The 19,458-nt window shown below is 39.8% G+C and overlaps 1 protein-coding gene across 5 annotated transcripts in view; it reads left to right on the forward strand.

Annotated features, from left to right (window-relative positions):
• LOC140527559 (myomegalin-like) overlaps positions 1–14,733 on the forward strand; it is a 65,654-nt gene extending 50,921 nt beyond the window's left edge. For 4 of the 5 annotated variants that reach the window (XM_072644583.1, XM_072644585.1, XM_072644586.1 and 1 more), the window contains 5 exons: positions 1,569–1,786; positions 8,084–8,227; positions 9,762–9,900; positions 12,193–12,239; positions 14,027–14,733. In XM_072644583.1, the coding sequence (XP_072500684.1) occupies positions 1,569–1,786; positions 8,084–8,227; positions 9,762–9,900; positions 12,193–12,239; positions 14,027–14,059 (581 nt within the window). In that variant the 3' untranslated portion in view covers positions 14,060–14,733. The remainder of the gene's footprint in view (positions 1–1,568; positions 1,787–8,083; positions 8,228–9,761; positions 9,901–12,192; positions 12,240–14,026) is intronic. The other variant, XM_072644584.1, reaches the window with a different exon arrangement.
• Positions 14,734–19,458: the final 4,725 nt, after the last annotated feature.

Raw genomic sequence — 19,458 nt, forward strand, 5'->3', positions numbered from 1 at the left:
GTTCACTCTTCTGGCAGTAGGCATCTTTGCTGAGAAGAGTATAAATGTAGAAATTCCTTTTGCTAGTAGTTAGTTTCAACCAAGGGGTCCATGAAGTCCTAGATTCTTTTGTCATAAGGTTGCTTCTAAAACGAAAAACGACCATCTCATGATTACTGTTCAATCACCCAGGATCAGAAAAGAAACCCAAAGAAATGTCAGCCAGAGGACTGGTGTGCAGGCTCAAGTTTGCCATATCTGAGCAGCTATCATAGCCACTTTCTCTCCCCCAAATAATCCAAAGGAGAAGGAGCTTCCATAGAGTTCCCACAAGTTTAAGAAATAGGGAGAAAGTAAGTACCAGAGCATGGAATTACTTCTTTTAAGGTCTACTCTCCAGGATTTCCTCCTGATGCCTTCATGCAGGTCAGAAGATTGCTTTGAATTCTTCAGCACTGAGCACATATGTCCTTGAAAGTGTCTGGACAGCTTCAGCAGCATCTGCTCCAGTCAGAATGGAATATTATGGGGCCTGACCACCCTCATTATACTCAAGTCCACTGCCTTTAAAGGGAAGTGCTGGCTAAGAAACTCTAGAGCTGCCCATGGAGGCCATGAGCCCAACCTTTTCATTATAAAGGAAATGCTCCTCTCAGAATTCTCTGCTGCTGACTTTAAAATATTTCATTCCAACTTTTCCTAGGTAACCTTCTTCATTTGGTACTATTTTCCATGCCTGTCCATGTTTTTCCAGGACAGTGAAGATCTCCTCTCTCAGAAGATCTGTTCCCTGATTTCCCCCAAATGTTGCGTGCTTTTCTCCAGGCAAGACAAGGCAATTGTCACGTTAGATTCTCCCTTCCCATCTGCTGTGCACTCATTCCCCCTTTCCTTGACTGCCAGGAAATAGCAAGACATTCTCTCTCCTTTCTTGATTATTTCTGCTTCAGCTCACATATCACAAAGAGCCTTTGGTGGAGACTGGGCTTCAATGTATTACAAAGCCAGCAAATTGCTCTTTGATCACTCTATTATATCTCTCTGAACATCCTTCTTCCATGCTCTCTCTCCAACAGGCCACCCTCAGTCTCCTATTTCCACTCTCTTTTCAGCAATTTGTCTGTAATTCCTGGAGAGTTTTTTCAGGCAGGAAGAGATTACAATACTTGTCTAGCGTTACATTGCTATTATGTATCAGAAGCAGGATTTCACCAGGTCTTCTGGATTCCAGTATTAGCTTTCTAATAAGCATTCAACATGGTCCCTCTATTGTAGGAAAACATAAACTAATCTAGATTCATTTTTCTGTCCCCAAAATGTTCGTAACAATTCTTTTTCTTTCTTTGCTTTTATTTTCCAATGATTAATATATCTGCCTATCTGATATCACTATATGAAATGAGAAAAGAGGATGTCACCAAGACTGGAAGAAATCACTTCAACTCACTTCGCCCAGGCCTGGACATTTCCCAAAGTTTATCTTTCCAGATGCCATTCCCTTTCCCTCTTAGTCTTTTGTTCTCTCAAATTAAATCATCAAGAGATTACACAAGGATGATCTTCAACTTGAGCTTTATTGTGTTTTTCAGAGTTGGGTTTCGATGTGTCCCCTAGAAAGGAGACCCATTCCATGCTGAAGGGGGATGCTCCCGACCATTCATTGGACAACCATGGGCATCACATGATTGGCAATATGGAAGACTTCAGTGCCCTGAAGCTACAGATTTCAGAAGGAAAGGAACTGGCTCATAAAATGCTTTCTCTCCTGCCCGGTATTCTAAACTCACCTGCCCTGCAAGACACTGAGGTAATCAGATCACTCATTCTTTTCTCTTCCCTTTCTTCTCACATCTGGGTGGTCCTCCTCTCTCATTCCCCAACATTTCTTCTTTTCCTGCAGGCATCTTGCTATATGCTGATCCCTCTGTCTTCTCATAGTTATTCCTTGGTTCAGCTGTCTCAGTATCAGACCGTCTCTTTGCTAGCTCGTGTTAGGAGGATACAACTGTATTGTTTCAACTGTCCAACACTCATCTTTTTCACCTTGCTTCTTTCACTGTCTTAAGGTCCCAAATTAGGAATCATCCTAAAGAGCAGGGCTGAGGTACTCAGGACTGTGTAAAAGCCACAAATGTCAGAGTACAAACATTAAGGTGATATGGATTCCTTGGCATCCTTGCAGGTTATGGGTAAGTTCATTCTAATGCTACAGAGTAGAGGATCAGAGAGATTAATCATGGGATCTTCATATTCACATGGAGCAGTGGAAGGTTCAAGGATAAGATCAACTTTTACAAAATCATTTGAGTGATGAGAGAGATTTTGAATGGGCTGAGTTGACTATTGGTGCTGCTTTGAACAGGTCTTATACTGGCTTGGAACATCTGATGTCCAAATATGAAGGGAAAATTAGGCACAGATAAGAATCACATAGAGTTGGGCAGGTAGTCCTCTTTTGACAATAAGGATATTCAGTGCAACAAATCTGACACTTTAGAAGACTAAATGGAGAGAATTGTCAGGGAATGAATGAGTAGATTTTTTCATTATCCACTTTGTGCAGGTCCTACTGTGTTGTTTCATGATGTGTTGTGGTGGAATGATCTCAAAGAATTCAGAGTCAGACCACTTTTCATGCAAGAATAGTCATTTATTGAGATTGATACCTCTCATGAAGCAGGCTAAATTCCAAGAGGAAAGAAAAACTTCAGAGAAGATAGATTTTTATACGGCAAAGATATAATTGCTTAATAGAAATTACGTTTATTACAAAGACAGGAGAGGTTTATTAAGGAATTAAGTACTAGGGGAGGAGTCCTAGCCACAGTGAAATTGCACATTATCCACATTTCATAAGGAAAAACCCATTGGGTTGGTATGTATGTATGATAATGATATTGGAAGAAGGCTCTCTATGTCATCAGTTAGCCCAAAGGACAGCTTTTGCTATTACTGTTCAGGTATTTACTTAAGGAAAGGCCCTTCTGTTGTTTTGTCGTCCACATCCAGATCTGGCCTCCTGGTAGTACTGGTTTCTGATTGGCTGAATATTGTGGTCCTGTTGCAGACGTGGCTATGGTTGTGGTTGAATGCATGGACACAGCTGCTGTTGCTGTGGGAAATAGGAGTTCATGGACACACCTGTTATCCCAGTGATCAGTGAGACATATATGAAGACGTTAGGCCATTGTTCATAGGGGCTATGAAGCAGTTAGTATACTGGGGCCAGGGGCAGTGTTAGTAGGACTTCATCACTCTTGAAGCATTTCCAGTTGTCTGTGACTCTTTGTGACCCCATCTGGGGTTTTCGTGGCAAAGATACTAGAGTGGTTTCCATCTCCAGCTCATTTTGCAGATGAGAAGACTGAGGAAAACAGGATTAGATGGGTTTCCCCTGAGTTACAGAGCTAGTCAGTGTCTGAAGCTGGATTGGAACTTAGGAGGATGAGTCTTTCTGACTCCATGACCTGCACCTTATCCATTATGCAACCTAGCTGCTCCAGTATAATTAGTGAATATTGATGAAAAAATGTAAACAAAAGTCTATCAAAAAGACTGTAGCAAAATATTGAAAAAGGTTATGAACTGTGAACAAGTTGTGTTTCCAGTAGAAATCCAAGGGTGGTTTAACATTAGGAAATCAATGAACATAATCACTTTATACATCACAATTAACTGAAAATATGGCTAATCCATGTTTGACTTCATATGTATTTGTTAGGTTCTTGGGAAAACTTGATAAATGACTAACAGTGATAATGATAAAATCCATCAAAGTATGTGTAAGATTGGGAATTTTTGCAAAAATGTAGCGATTTGTAGTTGTTAAGTCATATTTTTAAAAAAAGTAAAAGCAAGAATGAATGATATAAAGCACCATCTTTGGTTACATGATTCACAATATGGCATAACAGGATTCAGAATTTGGGAGAAGAGTTGTTTTTACCATAATTCCTTAGGCCCAACCACTTGAAATCAAGGAAAAACATGCATTATCAGAAGAAATTTAATCTTCTTCCAGCAGTTGGGAAGACAGAAAAACCATCTGCATGAGCTAAAAAGATTTCTGAAATGACATGGAAGACCTGAGATATTTGAACCTCCCACACATATTGGAAGATGCCTATGCATCTCTAGTCTACCCTAGCTGCTGACCTCAGTCAGCACAAACCACCTCATCATTGTTGCTTTTGAGTTTCTAGCCCTGCCTAGCACGACAACCCTTTCCCCTCGTTGTACAGACCACAGTGGGACTCACTCAGGACCATAAGAGGTAGGATATTTGATGAAAAACAGGTCACAACTATGAACAGGAGTTGCAAGAGAAAGTGTACCATGGAGCCACTTAGAGGAGAAAGGATTCCATGACTGTGGGAAGGAAGACTAGATGACCAAGTACCTTTTCGCTACAGAATTTGCATAAATGTCACTGTCCCTCATAATGCCCAATACAGCCTTGGGGTTTTGTGTTGGAGAAAATGGGGGATGTCACTGCAGTGGAAGAGGGGGAGGGATCAAGCAGGAAGGAAGCAAGTGTGAAATAAGCAATTATGAATTAGAAAAACAAAGGGCAAAAGTCCACCCAAGAAAGTCTGTGTATAAACTGAGCACACAATCATAAAAATGATCTAATAATGGGACTCATCAAGGCCGAAGAAAGAAGAGGTAAGAGTTGGTTAAAATGCCTTCAGAATGATCAAGTAGTATACTGGAAACAATAAAAAAATGACAAGAAAGATAAAAATTCATGGCACTGAATAGAGGAAGAAGTCTTTTCCTCACACCCAGATGTTGTAACCGAAGTTAAAATGGGGTAAAGGAACAAGAGAGAAGATGGATCAATTTAAATAATGAATATTGCTGCAAAAACTTTAAATAAAAATCGATCAAAATGACTGTAGCAAAATACTCAAACCAGTTATTTCCTCTGCAGAAGTTGTTTCCAGCAGAAATGCAAGGCTGGTTTAACATTAGAAAACCACTTAATATCATCACATTAAAACAGAAAGCATGTGATTCTAGCAACAGGTACAGAAAAAGCCTTTGAAAAACATTAAGCATCTGCTTGTGCAAAAATCTTAAAAAGCATAGTAAATGTCCCTTCAAATCATGATTAACGTATATATCTAATATCCAAAGCTTACATTGTTGTAGCAGAGAAACATTAACTTCCCTTATAAAGGCAGGGATAAAAGCATTGGCTTCATAATTTGAGAGAGTTTTATAAATTCTAATAATTAGCCATAAGACAACAGAGAGAGAGGCACAAATATTTACCAATAAGAGATGCCAGTGTTCTTATTTATAGAGGGTATGGTAGCTAGTGTGAAGACTTGGGCAAATCAGTAAACTAACGGAGGGGATCAGTAGCTTCAGGAAGGTAGCAGGGTACAAAATCCACTCGTCTTCAACATTTCTATGTAGAACAATAAAAAATACCAGAAAGAATTAATGGAGAAATCCTACTCAAAACAGGTACAAAATGAATAAAACATGATGGAGGCAGTCTTCCGAGACACATTCACATTGATATATGTACACCTATTTATATCTTTCCATACAATTATTCACCACTCCTCATAAAAATAAGGAAAAATTTAACCGATTGGAGAGAGACTCATTGCTCCATGTTTGGGTTCCATTAACCTTACAAAAATATGCTATTCTTTAAATTCAGTAATAAAGTTCACATGCAGAGACACATTCAGAATCTGAAGAAAAATAGTAGGAAACATCAGGTACGTAAGGGGAGGAGTGCTTCTTGAGATTTCTTGAAATAGTTATCAAAACCATTTGGTGCTGGTTAAAAAAATGGAAAAGTATCCCAGTAGAAATGATGAAGATAAGCAAAAATCAGAAACAAACTTAACCATTCCATGTTCAATAACCCCAGGAACACAAATTTTAGAGGCAAGGACTCCACAATTCATAAGAGCTACCATGCAAACTGGAAAAGAAGTTCAGTAAAATTTAGGTTTATTCTAGCATCTCATACCACGTAGGACAGTAACTTACAAACTGGTACCTAACTTAAATAGAAAAGATCATATCATTACAGAATTGGAGGAAAATGGAAACAGCTTTCATAACTATGTCTATGGAGTGGATTCTTGAACAATGGGGTGAAGTGAGCATAATTTGGATTGATGTCAGAAAAGTGGCTAAACTGCTTGTCCCTTTTTCTGCCCAAATTCCCACTTCTGGACATGTAACCACAGGGAAATTCAAGCACCAAATACATTATTGTTCTATTTTCATAGCACTTGTTATCTTCTCAAAGACCTGGAATGAATGCCCAATAAATGAGAATAGTTCACTTGACATATGAAGACAATGGAATATTTTTTATGTATACCAAGGATGACCATAAGATATTCAGAGAAACATGGAAAGACCTGTTTGAACTGATGCAGAGACAATTAAATAGAACCAGGAAACCAACACAAAGACTACAGTAATACAAATTTAAAAATCAAAATGAAACCTCAAACACTGTAGTTAGGAAGAACATTATTGTCTCTGGGGAAAATTGAGTTGAAGGGGTGGGAGACTGTGATTGTGCAGTGTTGCATCCTCTTTCAGGGACAGTTGTAGTACAGGTGTTTCTGTTTAATGATCGTTCTTTGTCCCTTCGATGGCTGAGGATTCACAAGGATTCTGGTGAACATGAGGGCATCCAGAAATCACCATGTGGTAAAAGATAGAGTTCATTAGTAAAAATAATAGAGACGGAGAAACCAAGGGAGATGTGGAGACAGGAGACAGAGAGGTGTTCCTGTGAAATAGTCAATATTAATTAGAAGCAGGTGATGGGGAAGGGTAACAGTCAATAATCCTGGGTTGAGAATTCCTATAATGGCAAGTGAAGTCTAGGGTATGAGGCTATTATGAGTCTTATTATCACCCTATTTTTCAGATGAGGAAACTGAGACAGATTACCTTATGTCTTGAAGTGAATTTGCCAAAGAGGGCAGAAGCAGATATTTTGTAGAGGGTTCACATAACCCACAAAATATCAATGAGAATGCAGGAAAGAAAGGAGGAAGTGAGGGGAGGAGGAGGGGGAAGAGGGCAGGAAGTAAGGGAGAATGGAGGAAGGAAGGAAAGAAGGAAGGAACAAAGGAAGGAAGGAAGGAAGGAAGGAAGGAAGGAAGGAAGGAAGGAAGGAAGGAAGGAAGGAAGGAAGGAAGGAAGGAAGGAAGGAAGGAAGGAAGAAAAGGGGGAGATGGAGGAAGGCAGGAAAGGAGGATGGAGGAAATGAAGTAAGAAAACATCTTTGTCATTTCAAATGTTATTTAGCACTCTATGACTGGGGTATTAAGGCTTGAGGTGGCCTACCATCTATTTTAGTGACCCTAGAATGGCAAAGAGATTCAAGTTTGTGACCCAGTCCCAGGTGTCAATCAATTAGGTGATGACAAGCAAAGAAAAAAACTCAGAGTTCCTAAATTTATGGTCCCTATAAACCTTGAAATGCACATAACACATCTTCACTGACTAGAGAGCTGATTCTGTCCTGAGGCAGTTGATCCCCAACAACCAGTGAGGATATGGAAGTAGGAGGGGAGAGGTGACACAAGGACAAATGAAGGAGACATAAGTGGAAAACAGCGGAAGAGAATAATTGCTTACATAGTGCCTTACGATATGCCAGGTACTGTGTTAAGCAGTTGAAAATTTATTTTTACACACATCTTCTTTGATCTTTACAACAAGACTATCAGGTAGATGCTAGATTGTTCTCATTTTATAGATGAGGAAAATGAGGGAAACAGAGGTTAAGTGACTAGCCCAGGGTCACACTGCTACTAAGAATCTTGATGCTGGATTTGAATTTGGGTCTTCCTGACTCCAGTCTCGCCACTCTCCCTCCTGCTCCACCAGCTGCCTTTACAAATAGAGGAAAATTTCCATCAGAGATAGAGAGCTAGAAGCAGATCAGTAGTCTCCCATGAGGGAAGTCATTACTCAAGGTGGCATATTCTGAGTTATGCAAGCAGAAACGGCTTTAGGGGTCCAAGATAGTCTCTTCTCTCAGCCAGAACCCTGCCATGGAGAACATGTTCAGAACTTAGAAGCAGGTTTCCCTTCTCTCCTTTACTAGGTTCTGACCTCGGGAAACATCCAGCAACTCCAGGATAATGCCAAAATCTTGGACCAGATCTTAGAGGAGTCTCATGCTCATCTCACTATGTTCTGGAAAGCAGCCCTGCCCAGCACTAACGGGCCTACATGTCAAATGAAAACGGTAAGAGTTGGGAGGAATGTGGTGTGCATGTTTCAGGACAGATTGAAGTGTTCCCACAAGAGAAGCTGGGACTGAAGAACAGACAAAGGAAATTGTCAGGAGATAGCCTTTGGAGAGAAGGAGGATGAATGTGAAAGATGAATGCAAGACAGGGTTTTCTGGCTTGTGTTCCCATATGCCAGTCCATATGGATTTCCTCTTCCCCTGGGATGAACTACTCAACCAGAGGAACAGAAAGGGTTTGAGGAATATTGAAATGACAAGCCCCCTGGAAAGATGAAGAAAGTGCCACTAATTTTTTTCCATTGGAGATTTCTAGAATGAAAGAGCCAAATATTCACCATTCTTCTTTCTCCTTTAATGATATCAGTAGCCAACATTTATCTATAGCGCTTTAAAATTTTGAAAGGGTTTTACAAAGATTATCTCAATTGATCCTCACTAGAGCCCTAGGAGGGAAGTGCTATTATCACCCCTATTTTGCAGGTGAGGAAACTGAGGCAGACAGTTAAAGTGACTTGACTAAGCGTAGCTAATAAGGAATTGAACTCAGGTCTGCCTGACTAGAGATCTACCATCATCTCTGCTACACCACCTGGTTTCCATTACTCTTCCATGGCAGTTATCAGACTGCACAAGTAGTCTGACAAAATCACAAACTGGTTCCCTTAAATCTTAGGACTTCCCAGTCACAGACATCTTGAGCATTCTGGGGGAGGAGGTAGGGAAGGTGTGAGAAATTGAGTCATTCCAAGGACTCGTGTCTGAGCTCAAGCCTGGCTTTCAGGTGAGAACAGAATTGGTGGACGTATTTCAAGGCATGCATGAAATGGATGGAAAAATATTTATTCCTTTATTTCCACCAACTTCTATCTGATATTGATCATGCCCTTCAGTTATGAATGTAGGTGCCATGCAAACTCAGAAAGGGGTTCATCAGCTTCACCAGATTGCCAGAGGGGTTCATGCCCCCAAAGTGTAAGGATCTTTGAGTTAGAAAATCCCTAGATTGAGTCCAGGACCTCTTTCTCCTCCTAGTAGGCGTTAGATATTGGATTAATGTCCTAGATCCAGCTACAGACGGTTGCATCACACTCAATGACTGTTTGCTGTTTTTAAGGGATTTGACCAATTTATATCAGCCTAAAAAGGCCAATTTTCCCCAGTCCATCCATTTTCCCATTGCTGAGTAAATTCACACACATTTAACGAATGCCTCACCTTCATTTAATGGCACAGTAAGTGTGTCAATGATGCCAAAACACCATGGTAATTGCCAAAAAGGAAAAGATTATAGGCGTTTTTTTAAATTAAAATTCTGACATTTCCAGTTTCATTCAGGCTCCCAGTTTATCTGTATGCCTGCTATAGGTGTTTCAAAACCCCATTCCTGTGAAGTCCTTTGTGCAGGACCAGACTTTCTTGGGTTAGCAGAATGGAGGGAGGTCATCCCAGAATTACAGCTGAGAAGGCTATGGAATCTTGCTTTCAGCTTCATTAGGCATTTTAACCAAGTACCTGAACTTTTATTTAGCAGGAGTCAATAGAAGGAGATATTCTCCTCTTGAAACGAAAATTATTGCAACAACACAATGTCCTGAGGACCACCAGTGAACGATTGAACAGAACCGAGCTTGAAAAGGAGAATTTGGAGAAGTTCATTTTCCATCAATGTAGGTGTTTCCAGGAAGCAGTGCAGGAGATCAGAGGGGGTTGGGGAAGTAAGGTGGAAAAAAGAAGCTGTTTCTACATGTCCTTGTCCTTCTGATAGATGTCCAGTGAGCAAGGAGACCAAAAAGGTTCCATCACATGAATGTGTCCGTGATGTCCCCATGCCTCCTATGCATTATGGCTTATCAAGCAATATGCATTTACTATGTGTCATGCAATATGCTAAATACTGGGGATATAAAGTGATGAAGAAATGTTCCTGCCATCAGGGAGCTTCGATTCAATCACAGAAAACATAATGTGTCCATAGAATAGATACATAATATATAAAAAGTAATTAGAAGACCATAGGAGGGGAGGGTACTAGCAGCTGGGGGAGGAAGGTCAGGATGAGCACCACAGAGGAAGTGGTGCTTGAGCTAAGGTCTGAAGTAAGATGTGGATTCTAGGAGATGTAGGTGAAGAGAAGGAGTCCAGGTATAAGGAAAACTACAGAAAGGCACACACACACACACACACACACACACACACATACACACACACACTCATAACTCATAACAGTGTGTGAAGAGGAAAAATGTGTAGTAGGGCTGGAAAGTAGAGGTTTGTGTCAGGTGGGGAAGAGCTTCAAGTGCTAGGAGAATTTGGATTCTATCATATAAGCAATACGGAGTGATGTGAGCTTCTTGAGCAGGTCAGGGACATAGACCTGTGTTTTAGGACTATTACTTTGGGAGCTGTGTTGATATAGATTGAAAAAGGAAGAAACTGGAGGTAGGAAGAACCAAAGAGGAGGCTATTCTAACTTGTCCCATAAAGAGTTAATGGCGTTTGAAACTCATAGGGTGGTCACGTAAATGGAGAGAAGAGGTAGACTTGACATTGATGATAGGGAATGAGGGAGATGGAAGAGATAAGGATGGCATTGAGATTGTGAACCTGGATGACTGGAAAGATGTGGTCTAGTATCCTCAACAGAAAAAGGGAAGTGAGACAGAGAGGGGTGGGTTGTTATAGAAACAGAATGTGTTCTCTTTTGGACATGTTGAGTTTGAGATGCCTCTACTTTATCCAATTTAAAATGTCTAGGAGGTAGTTGGTGATGGAACTCAGGAACTCTATATATTAGGGTTGTATAGATAGAAATGGAAATTGAAGTTACACAAGTTAGTGCCCTCGTCCTTGAGAGTAACGAGAGGGAAGGGAGAGGATTGAGGACTGGTCTTTTCAGTTTATCCATGATAAGGGGATGGAACATAGCTGAAGATCCATCAAAAGAGACTAGGAAAAAGTAAAATAAGAAGAAAGGAGAGATCGTTATCTACAAAAAGAAAAAAAAACTCCACAAACCAAAGAGGAGGGAGTAGCCAGCAAGACAAATATCAAATGCTATGGAAATGTCAGGATAGATGAGAATTGAAAAACGATCATTGGATATAGCAGTGAAGAGACCATTGTGAACTTTGAAGGGTGTGTTCTCCGCTGAAAATAAGTTAAGAATCTAGTTTTTAAAGGATGAGGAATGAGAGAAGGGAGGTGGAAGCAAAGTGTAAAGATAGTGAGGACTTTCCCTCTCAAAGTTGGCTGTGAAAAGGAGAGAACATAGAGTGATAGACTGAAAGGGATGTTAGGTGAGTTTTTGTAAATAAGGTCAAGGGGTATGGATTGCCGATTAGAAAGAAGGAACGATTGCTAGGAGATAGGAGTGGATGGAGTGGATGGGATGAAGGTCCACTTTCTTTAGGAGAAGAGTCATGTGTCACCAAAGACTTGAATGAAGGAAGAAATGAAAGAAAAAGTCCAGGGGGATTTTGATGTGGAGAGTAATGGTGAATGGTCTCTTTTTTTGTTAAGGTGAGGCGAGCAGGAACATTCCTGTGAGAGGCTGAGGTAGAGAAGTATGAAAGAGTCTCTGTGGAGAGTCTCTCTTCTAATGGAGATCTGATTGGGGAAGAATGAAAAGATTTCCTTGCAGTAGCAAGGGTTCATTGAGATTCCACAGAATCAATGTGGCCCAGAGTCTGCATGGTTTCCTGCATTCCTAAACCACCATTCTGTCATAGAATTGGATGTAATGGTCAATGTGAATACTCTGAGGTTGGGGACAGTCAGGCAAGAACAGTGATAGGATAAGGAGGCAAGGAAGTGGGATGAAGAAAAATCATGAATGAGAGAAATGGGGTTGACCAAGCAAGGTAAGCCAGAGGAGCAAGCTTACAAAGCATCTCTCCTCTGTATGCTAAGCCAAGTGAGTCATTAGCAGGCTTGTGATTTTTGCCTTCTTATTGTTGCAGTAACCAGAACAAAAGAGGTTTTGAAGAAGGCAAGAAGAAATCTTGAGGTAAGAGAGTTGGCAGTGACCAGCTCGATCCGCTAATCCTGGGACCCACTATCACCTCATCCCCCAATCTTTACACCTGTGATCAAGTGGCCACTAAAGCTGCAGTGTAGCTTTGAAGCAAACCATGAACTTTCCACCACTTGCACTCATCATAGTGGGGCCACTCTTCTGCTTCCCATTTCTTTGTCACCTCTGTGCCCTCTCCTATGTTGTTAACCTCACTCATGCTCTTCTCTGTTCATTTCCATGACCTCCGTTTTACTTTAAGCTTGATATCCAAAGAAATGCCATTCATGTCTAACCTGGAGGAAGAGGGAAAGTAAGCAATCATGACTGAGTGGCTACCACAGGGAGGAAAGAGGGAGGGATCTACAGAAACACCAGGACCCTGCAGTCTCTTTTCTTTCAGAAGAATGGCTGATGTTTGTCTAGCTTGGTGGGTGGGAATTGGGGATGGCACGGGTAGAGGTTAGGTCGGCTAGCCATAGTGAATACATCTCAAGAAAAGGGAGATGCTGAGGGGCTGAGATCTCTGACAGGTCTCTATTATACCAGCTGGATTGGAAAATAGCTTTCATATCAGCAGTTTTCCATTTCTTCTAACTTGATTTCTGAATAGCAAAAGCTTAAGATGACTACAACAAAGAAAAGCAGCAGGGAAAATACAACATTACCTGCCTCCCATACACTTCTATTACTTTAAGGAGTAACAGAGAGTTGCTGTAAATTCCTCATGACAAATTTTGAATGAGATCTCTTAAATCTTATTCTGAAGAGCCTGAGATAGTACATGAAACCTAAAATAAGGAGTGGCTTAAGGAAAAGAATTTTAAACACACACACATATTGTTTGAAGCAAAAGGCATGAAGGGATGAGAGTTAATTGGGAGAAGTCCCTTCTCAAAGAAGTATTTGAAGACACTAAAAGAAATAGAAGGAAGAACTTTAAAACCATGGGCAAATTATTCTCAACACAACTCCTGAGAACCTTACTCTTAGAAACCTGCAAGTGGTAACCTTGTGTAAAGACCACCTTCAGAGGAGATAGGGAATGACTTTGTTCTTCTCTTTGCTGACATCCCTTCTTTCTTCCTTGGACAATTCATTTCTCTCCTGAGCCCCTTCAGAACAGTACTTCCAAGATTAATTATGTAAAGCTTCATCCCTCTCCTAGTCAAGGTAACAATAGCAGGATCTCATATCTGGTTTTTTGACTGGGCTGAATAATTGGCACCTAAGCATAATGCTTGTTGCTCTCCTCTCCCCACCATGGGGCTACTCTGTCATCACCACCATGACTACTTGGTGACAGGTAGAGAGATGGGTGTCACCTTCCTGGTGACAGGTACAGTGAATATGCGATTCTCTACAAAAGGCACACTTGAGAGCCCTTGGGTATCCAGGAGATCCACAGCTTATCTATTGGTCATTACCTTCCCAAACAAGACAATTGATTTCTTAGCTCTGGGAATTTGGATGGGCTGTCCCCCATTCCCAGAATGCTCTGCCTCTGGGCTTCCCCAGCTTCCTTTCAATTCCAACTCAAATCCTACTTTCTACTGGAAGCCTTTCCCACACCCTCTTCCTTCTAGCCAATGATTTTCTATTTAACCTGCACAGAGCTTGTTTGTCCATAGCTGTTAGCATGTTGCCTCCCCATTAGAACGTGAGCTCCTGAACAACTCCTTTCTTTGTATTCCAAGTTTCATACAGTGTCTGGCATATAATAAGGCTTAAACTATTGTTATTGACTGACTGACTGTGGTCAAAACTCTTCTCCCCTACAGATTGAAAAGCATGGCATAGTGGCAGCCAGTTAGTGCCTGGATTCTCTGGGTAGCCTATGATGCTCTGCCCGATGAATGAAGATGTCACAGACGTAGCAAGTAGGGGATGCCTGCTCCTCAGAGCACACTGCTTCCTGTGGAGAATGGCAGGCCACTAAGAGAGTTTGCATAAATTTACTAGATGTGGCTGTACTAGGCATGAACATCATATATTCTTTTTTCCCCATATTTATTAATTTTTATTTTGTGGAATAAAAAAAGAATTTCTGTAAGGCAGTATCATAAAAAGATGATTTCACATAAAATTAAAATTCACTATGTACAACTTGCTATTCCTTTTAAATGCATAATAAAGTTATCATGTGGTTTTTTTCCTTTCTATTTATTTGCTTTCTTCCTGCCCCTCCACCCTAGAGATGGTTGGCATTAGCCACAAGTGGGTTCATATACGTAAACTTTTTCTATATGTGCTTCTTTTTTTTTAATCAGTTCTTTATCTGGATACAGATAGCGTCTTTCTTCATATGTCCTTTATACTTAATTCACATATTTATAATCATCAAAATGACTTATTCTTTCAGTTATTGTTAAAACAACATTGCTGTTTCATACATTCTTTCTGTCCTCTGTGTTACAGCCCATAATGTATACATGTAAATAAATGTGTTTTGCATGAAAACAATGAAATAAATTAACATTTGTAAAAATTCTTTGGAATTCTTCAAGGGTTATGCAAACTCTCACTATTACGATTTTTATGCTGAACAGTAGAACATAGAGAAGGAAGGTAACCATGGTTTTCTTAGTATGAAGTTAGCATGAATAGTTTCCACAGTCAATAAGCGTTTATGAAATCCTCCTATGTGCCAGGCACTGTTCTAAGCAGGGGATAGAAGGAAAGGTAAGCTCCATATGAGAAAACTTCTACCAATATAGAATGGCACCTTCTGATCTTAGAAGGTTGCTTAGAGCAGATGACAGAGACCTCAGTAGGCTCACAACACATCCAAGTGCAGTCTGAACTAGATTCAAATGTAATTGAGAAAAGTTTAGCAAAATAGATTCAAATTCAATAAAACATAGATAATGTTACATTTTCAAACCATGAATATATGTGGCTCTCAGGGCTGTTTGTGCCTAAGTGGTCCCCCATTTTTATTTAGTGTGATACCACAGCTGCTGCTCTGTAGAAACCATATCTGGTATAATTTGGAGAGATTCTCATTGTGTTACTCACTTTAGCAAATATTGCAGGTGCTGTGCTCTCCTGCCCTTTCTACTGAGCTGCTTGGGAAAATCAAGGGTGAGAACCAGATTGTAGGCCTGTCTGAGGACTGCTAGAAACACAGACCTCACCCCAGGCAGGACTGGCAACTGGCCAAGATTTCTGATAGCTATGGGGGATCAGAATAATCACCCTCAGGTCCTTAAGAGAGATGACTGGAGAGAAAATGGGCTACATTTGTTGACTCCTAAATAATCTAGGAATGTTTCCTTGGGTGAAAGATGCTCCTCCCAGATGTCAGAGGTGGAAAAGACAACAAGATTGGTGGTTATGATATCAGAATGTAGAACTGATAAAACATGAGGACTCTCTCAAAACTGGAGAACAAGTTCAATCCTGCTTTTTGGGGATACTGGTATATAACCAGAGGCTGACTATATGGATACACTATATTTCTGGTAGAGAAAAAACTCTTTTTTTTTTTCCCACTTGGTAGCTAAGACCATGCCTGAGAATAAAAAAAATTCTACTCCATAGAGAAGTTGTTTCTTAAACGTTTTGAGCTAACGAACAACTAAATGAAAAAGAGGGATTACATGGAGGAGCCTGTGGAACTGAAGAAGAACCACCTGACTAGAGCTCTGTTAGAACAGATGGAAGGCAGCAAAGAGCTATGGGCCCCTGCCCACACCAAACTATCTCTTGCCTACCACGACATGAGAGGAACCATCCTATTGGCAACTCTGGTTCTGGGCATTTATAAAATATTTTACAATAATAGACAGTGTTTTAAATCTTTGAGACTAATCAGTCTGAATTCATAGTTTTCAGGTTTGTTCATCTTCCCCTATTTTATGTGTCAATAAAATGTCGTCCTACAGTGTTTTGAATAGGTGGTTTTTAATTGAGGAGGTAAGAGAGAGAGTTCAGAGGAGAACCTCTGACACACTGGTTGGTGATAGGGATATGTCCTTGTTACAGAGATGGACTTTATAAAGCAAGTCCTTAAATTTTCCCTTTTGGGCCTCAGTTTTCTTACATGAAAATGGGCATGGGGATGTTTGTGTTTGGACCAAATGCCTTTTGATGTCTCCTGCCATCAATCGTCAAGAATTTTTAAAATATTTACTATGTGCCTGATACTGTACTTTTAGCTATGGATCTATGATCTTGTAATGCACCAATCTTTAAAAAACATTTTTTTAAGTTTTTACTTAATGTAAAATGTGAAACATTTTTTACAATCTTAACAGATTGTAAACTCTGTGAAGGCAATAATCCAGACTTTTCTTACTTCTTTACCACGCCCAACACAGATCTGCATGCAACAGGTAGTAAATAAATATTTTTATTAAAATGCACACTCATTTCCTGACTTTCAAATATTATTTTCACCTTTCTTTATGACTTGAAGCCGTAATTTGGGTGTTTTGTTAGCCTACTGTTTCAATTCAGTGGTGTCCTCCAGGCTTCTTCAGGTGTTTTGGGACTGGTTGTCATTATCTGAGAGAATCAAGGACAGTTTTCCAGTTTATTCGACTAGAACAAATCCCATCACTAAAACGAAGTTAAGCATGCAATCACAATGCATGTATGTTTCTTTTTAAATTCTCTGCCTGCTCAAACTACTCTGAGGCATTGCCTCACAAATCTAAGACCAGGCTAATAAGACAGAGAAGAAGAAGTGATAATGTCGGAGAAGATGTGGGAAAAAAGGAACCCTAATGCATTGTTGGTGGAGTTGGGAACTGATCCAACCATTCTGGAGAGCAATTTGAAATCATGTCCAACAGGATATAAAACTATACATGCTCTTTTATCCAGCAATATCACTGCCAGGATTGTATCCTAAGGAAACCATAGAAAGGAAAAAAGACCCACATGCACACAAATATCTCTAGCAGCTCTTTTCGTGGTAGCAAGGAATTAGAAATTGAGAGGAGGACCATCAATTGGGGAAGGACTGAACAAGTTGTGGTATGTGAATGTAATGGAATCCTACTGTGCTGTAAGAAATGATGAGCAGCCAGATTTCAGAAAACCCTGGAAAGACTTACAGGAAGTAAAACTGACTTAAGTGAGCACAAGTAAGAGAAGACTGTACACAGCAATAGCATCATTAGTGCAATACAATAGTGCAAGACAATTCCAAGGAGTAGTGATGGAAAATGCTACCTACATCCAGAGAAAGAACTACGGAGTCTGAATGCCAATGGAAGCATATATTTTCACCTTTTGTCTTGCTTTTTCTTTGTCATGGATTTTCCATTTTTTACTAGTTCTTCCTTCACAACTTGGTGAATGGAGAAATATACTTAAATATGATTTTACTTGTATAATCTGTATCATCTTGCTTGCTATGTTGGAGCGGGGAGGGAGACAAAATTGGAATTCGTAATTTTACAAAACTGGATGTTGAAAACTATCTTTACATGTAGTTGGAAAAAAATGCTCTTAGGAAAAAACATAAATTCTATACCTGCACTAATGTAATAATATATTATGTACAAATTATCAAAAATACATCCAAATAGAATTTTTGAAGTATGACATACTTCAAATACTTTTAGATACTTCAGATACTTTTATAAACAATATTTTCAAATAATTTTTATTTTGCCTGTTACCAATACAAAATCTCTTTGTACTTTTCTCTTAAAATGTCAGGTGTAGTGAAAGCAACATAATTGGATGTTTTATTATTTTTTAATTCTTTCAACACTTTATGACATAGCAACTCAAAAGTTTTGTTCTAAGTTTAGTTTAATGAAATACTTGCTGCAAGCAGGTGTCCAATGAAAAGAAAGAGATTCAAGTAGAAAAAGTGCATGATTGGCTGTCTTTACTAATGATGTGCATTTCTCAATCCCATTCACCAATGATGCTAAAGCTTTTGTTCAAATCGCACTTCAAAAATTTCCTCCTTCTGATACCAATTGGTTATTCTTATAAACTATTCAAAAATGTGGTATTCTTATGTTTTTACAATAACCATCACTTTAAAAACCATTAACATATCTTAGTTGGAAGATTTTTAAATTCATTAGGAAATTCTATTTTCTAATTTTGTAAGTATGCCCGTATAAGAGTTTTAAGAAATGATACAGTTTTCTTTTCAGCAAGAAAGGAGGACCTGAGGTCAAATCAGTCCTTAGACACTTATTAGCTATAGGACCCTAGGCAAGTCACTTATCCCTGATTGCTTCCAAAATAAAGAGAAAGAAAATTCTAGTTACATCATCATCGTTGGGGTTGTTTTGTTTTCTTGCCTTCTATAAAGCTATAGGGCTGAAGTTTGGAGTAGGAGCTCTGCTGCTCACTTTTAGTAATACCTATCATTTAGTATTTCTTGGTAGAAGCCTTTTCAAGCCATCAGACCTTGTTGGTTAGATTCATTTACTTAAAACTCGATAATATATTCCATCAATCCACTTAAGCAGGCATATAAACTTCTATGCATAAAAATCCACTGAAAGTAAACAATGAGTGAGGGTTCTTATAGTGTCTGTTAATCTCTCTTTATTGTGGTGCTCTCTTTCCTCAGGATGATCCATGACCTACGGCACACAAGTGTCCAACATGTGGGATTAAGGAGGGCATTGGCAGAAATCTACACATTCTTCTTAGTAAAGCTGAATTTCTTTCTTTAGATAAAACAAAACAGAAACAGCAGTTCTGTTGTCTTCCACCACATTGGTGGATTCTCTTTGGTACCCTGAAGGGTGTGCCCACTCCACTTTGGAGACCAGTGCCCTAGGTGGCCATGGTTTTCTAGTTCAGTGTGTTTGTAGCTTTGTTTCTTCCCTCAGTCTGTAACTCCTTCCTGCGGTAACTGGGTCTCTTGCTTCCCTTTGACAGCCTAACTTTATGTACATTGATTCACCAGAAGTCTGATGTCAGCTTCACCTGGATATGGGTTCTATGACAGGTGTTTTCTTCACAGCAACTCAAACTTTTTAATAGCTCTGTTCTGGATTATTATATCTTCCTGATATTTTTCCAATCCAGTATTTTTCCAGTATAGTGCAGTGGATGTGGTGTCTGATCCCTCCCCATTACCCTTTCCTGTTCCCTTCTTTTTCTCTTTGGGCTGGCTCAATAATACAAGCTGCCCTCATACTGGCAGGTCAGGGCTTCCAGAATGAGTGTGCACACTGCTGTAACTTACTCTCTGAGGGGCTTAGGGGACACCCTACAGTACAGAAGC

The sequence above is a fragment of the Notamacropus eugenii genome, chromosome 2 (genome assembly GCF_028372415.1).
Source record: "Notamacropus eugenii isolate mMacEug1 chromosome 2, mMacEug1.pri_v2, whole genome shotgun sequence".
Lineage (NCBI taxonomy): Eukaryota > Metazoa > Chordata > Mammalia > Diprotodontia > Macropodidae > Notamacropus > Notamacropus eugenii.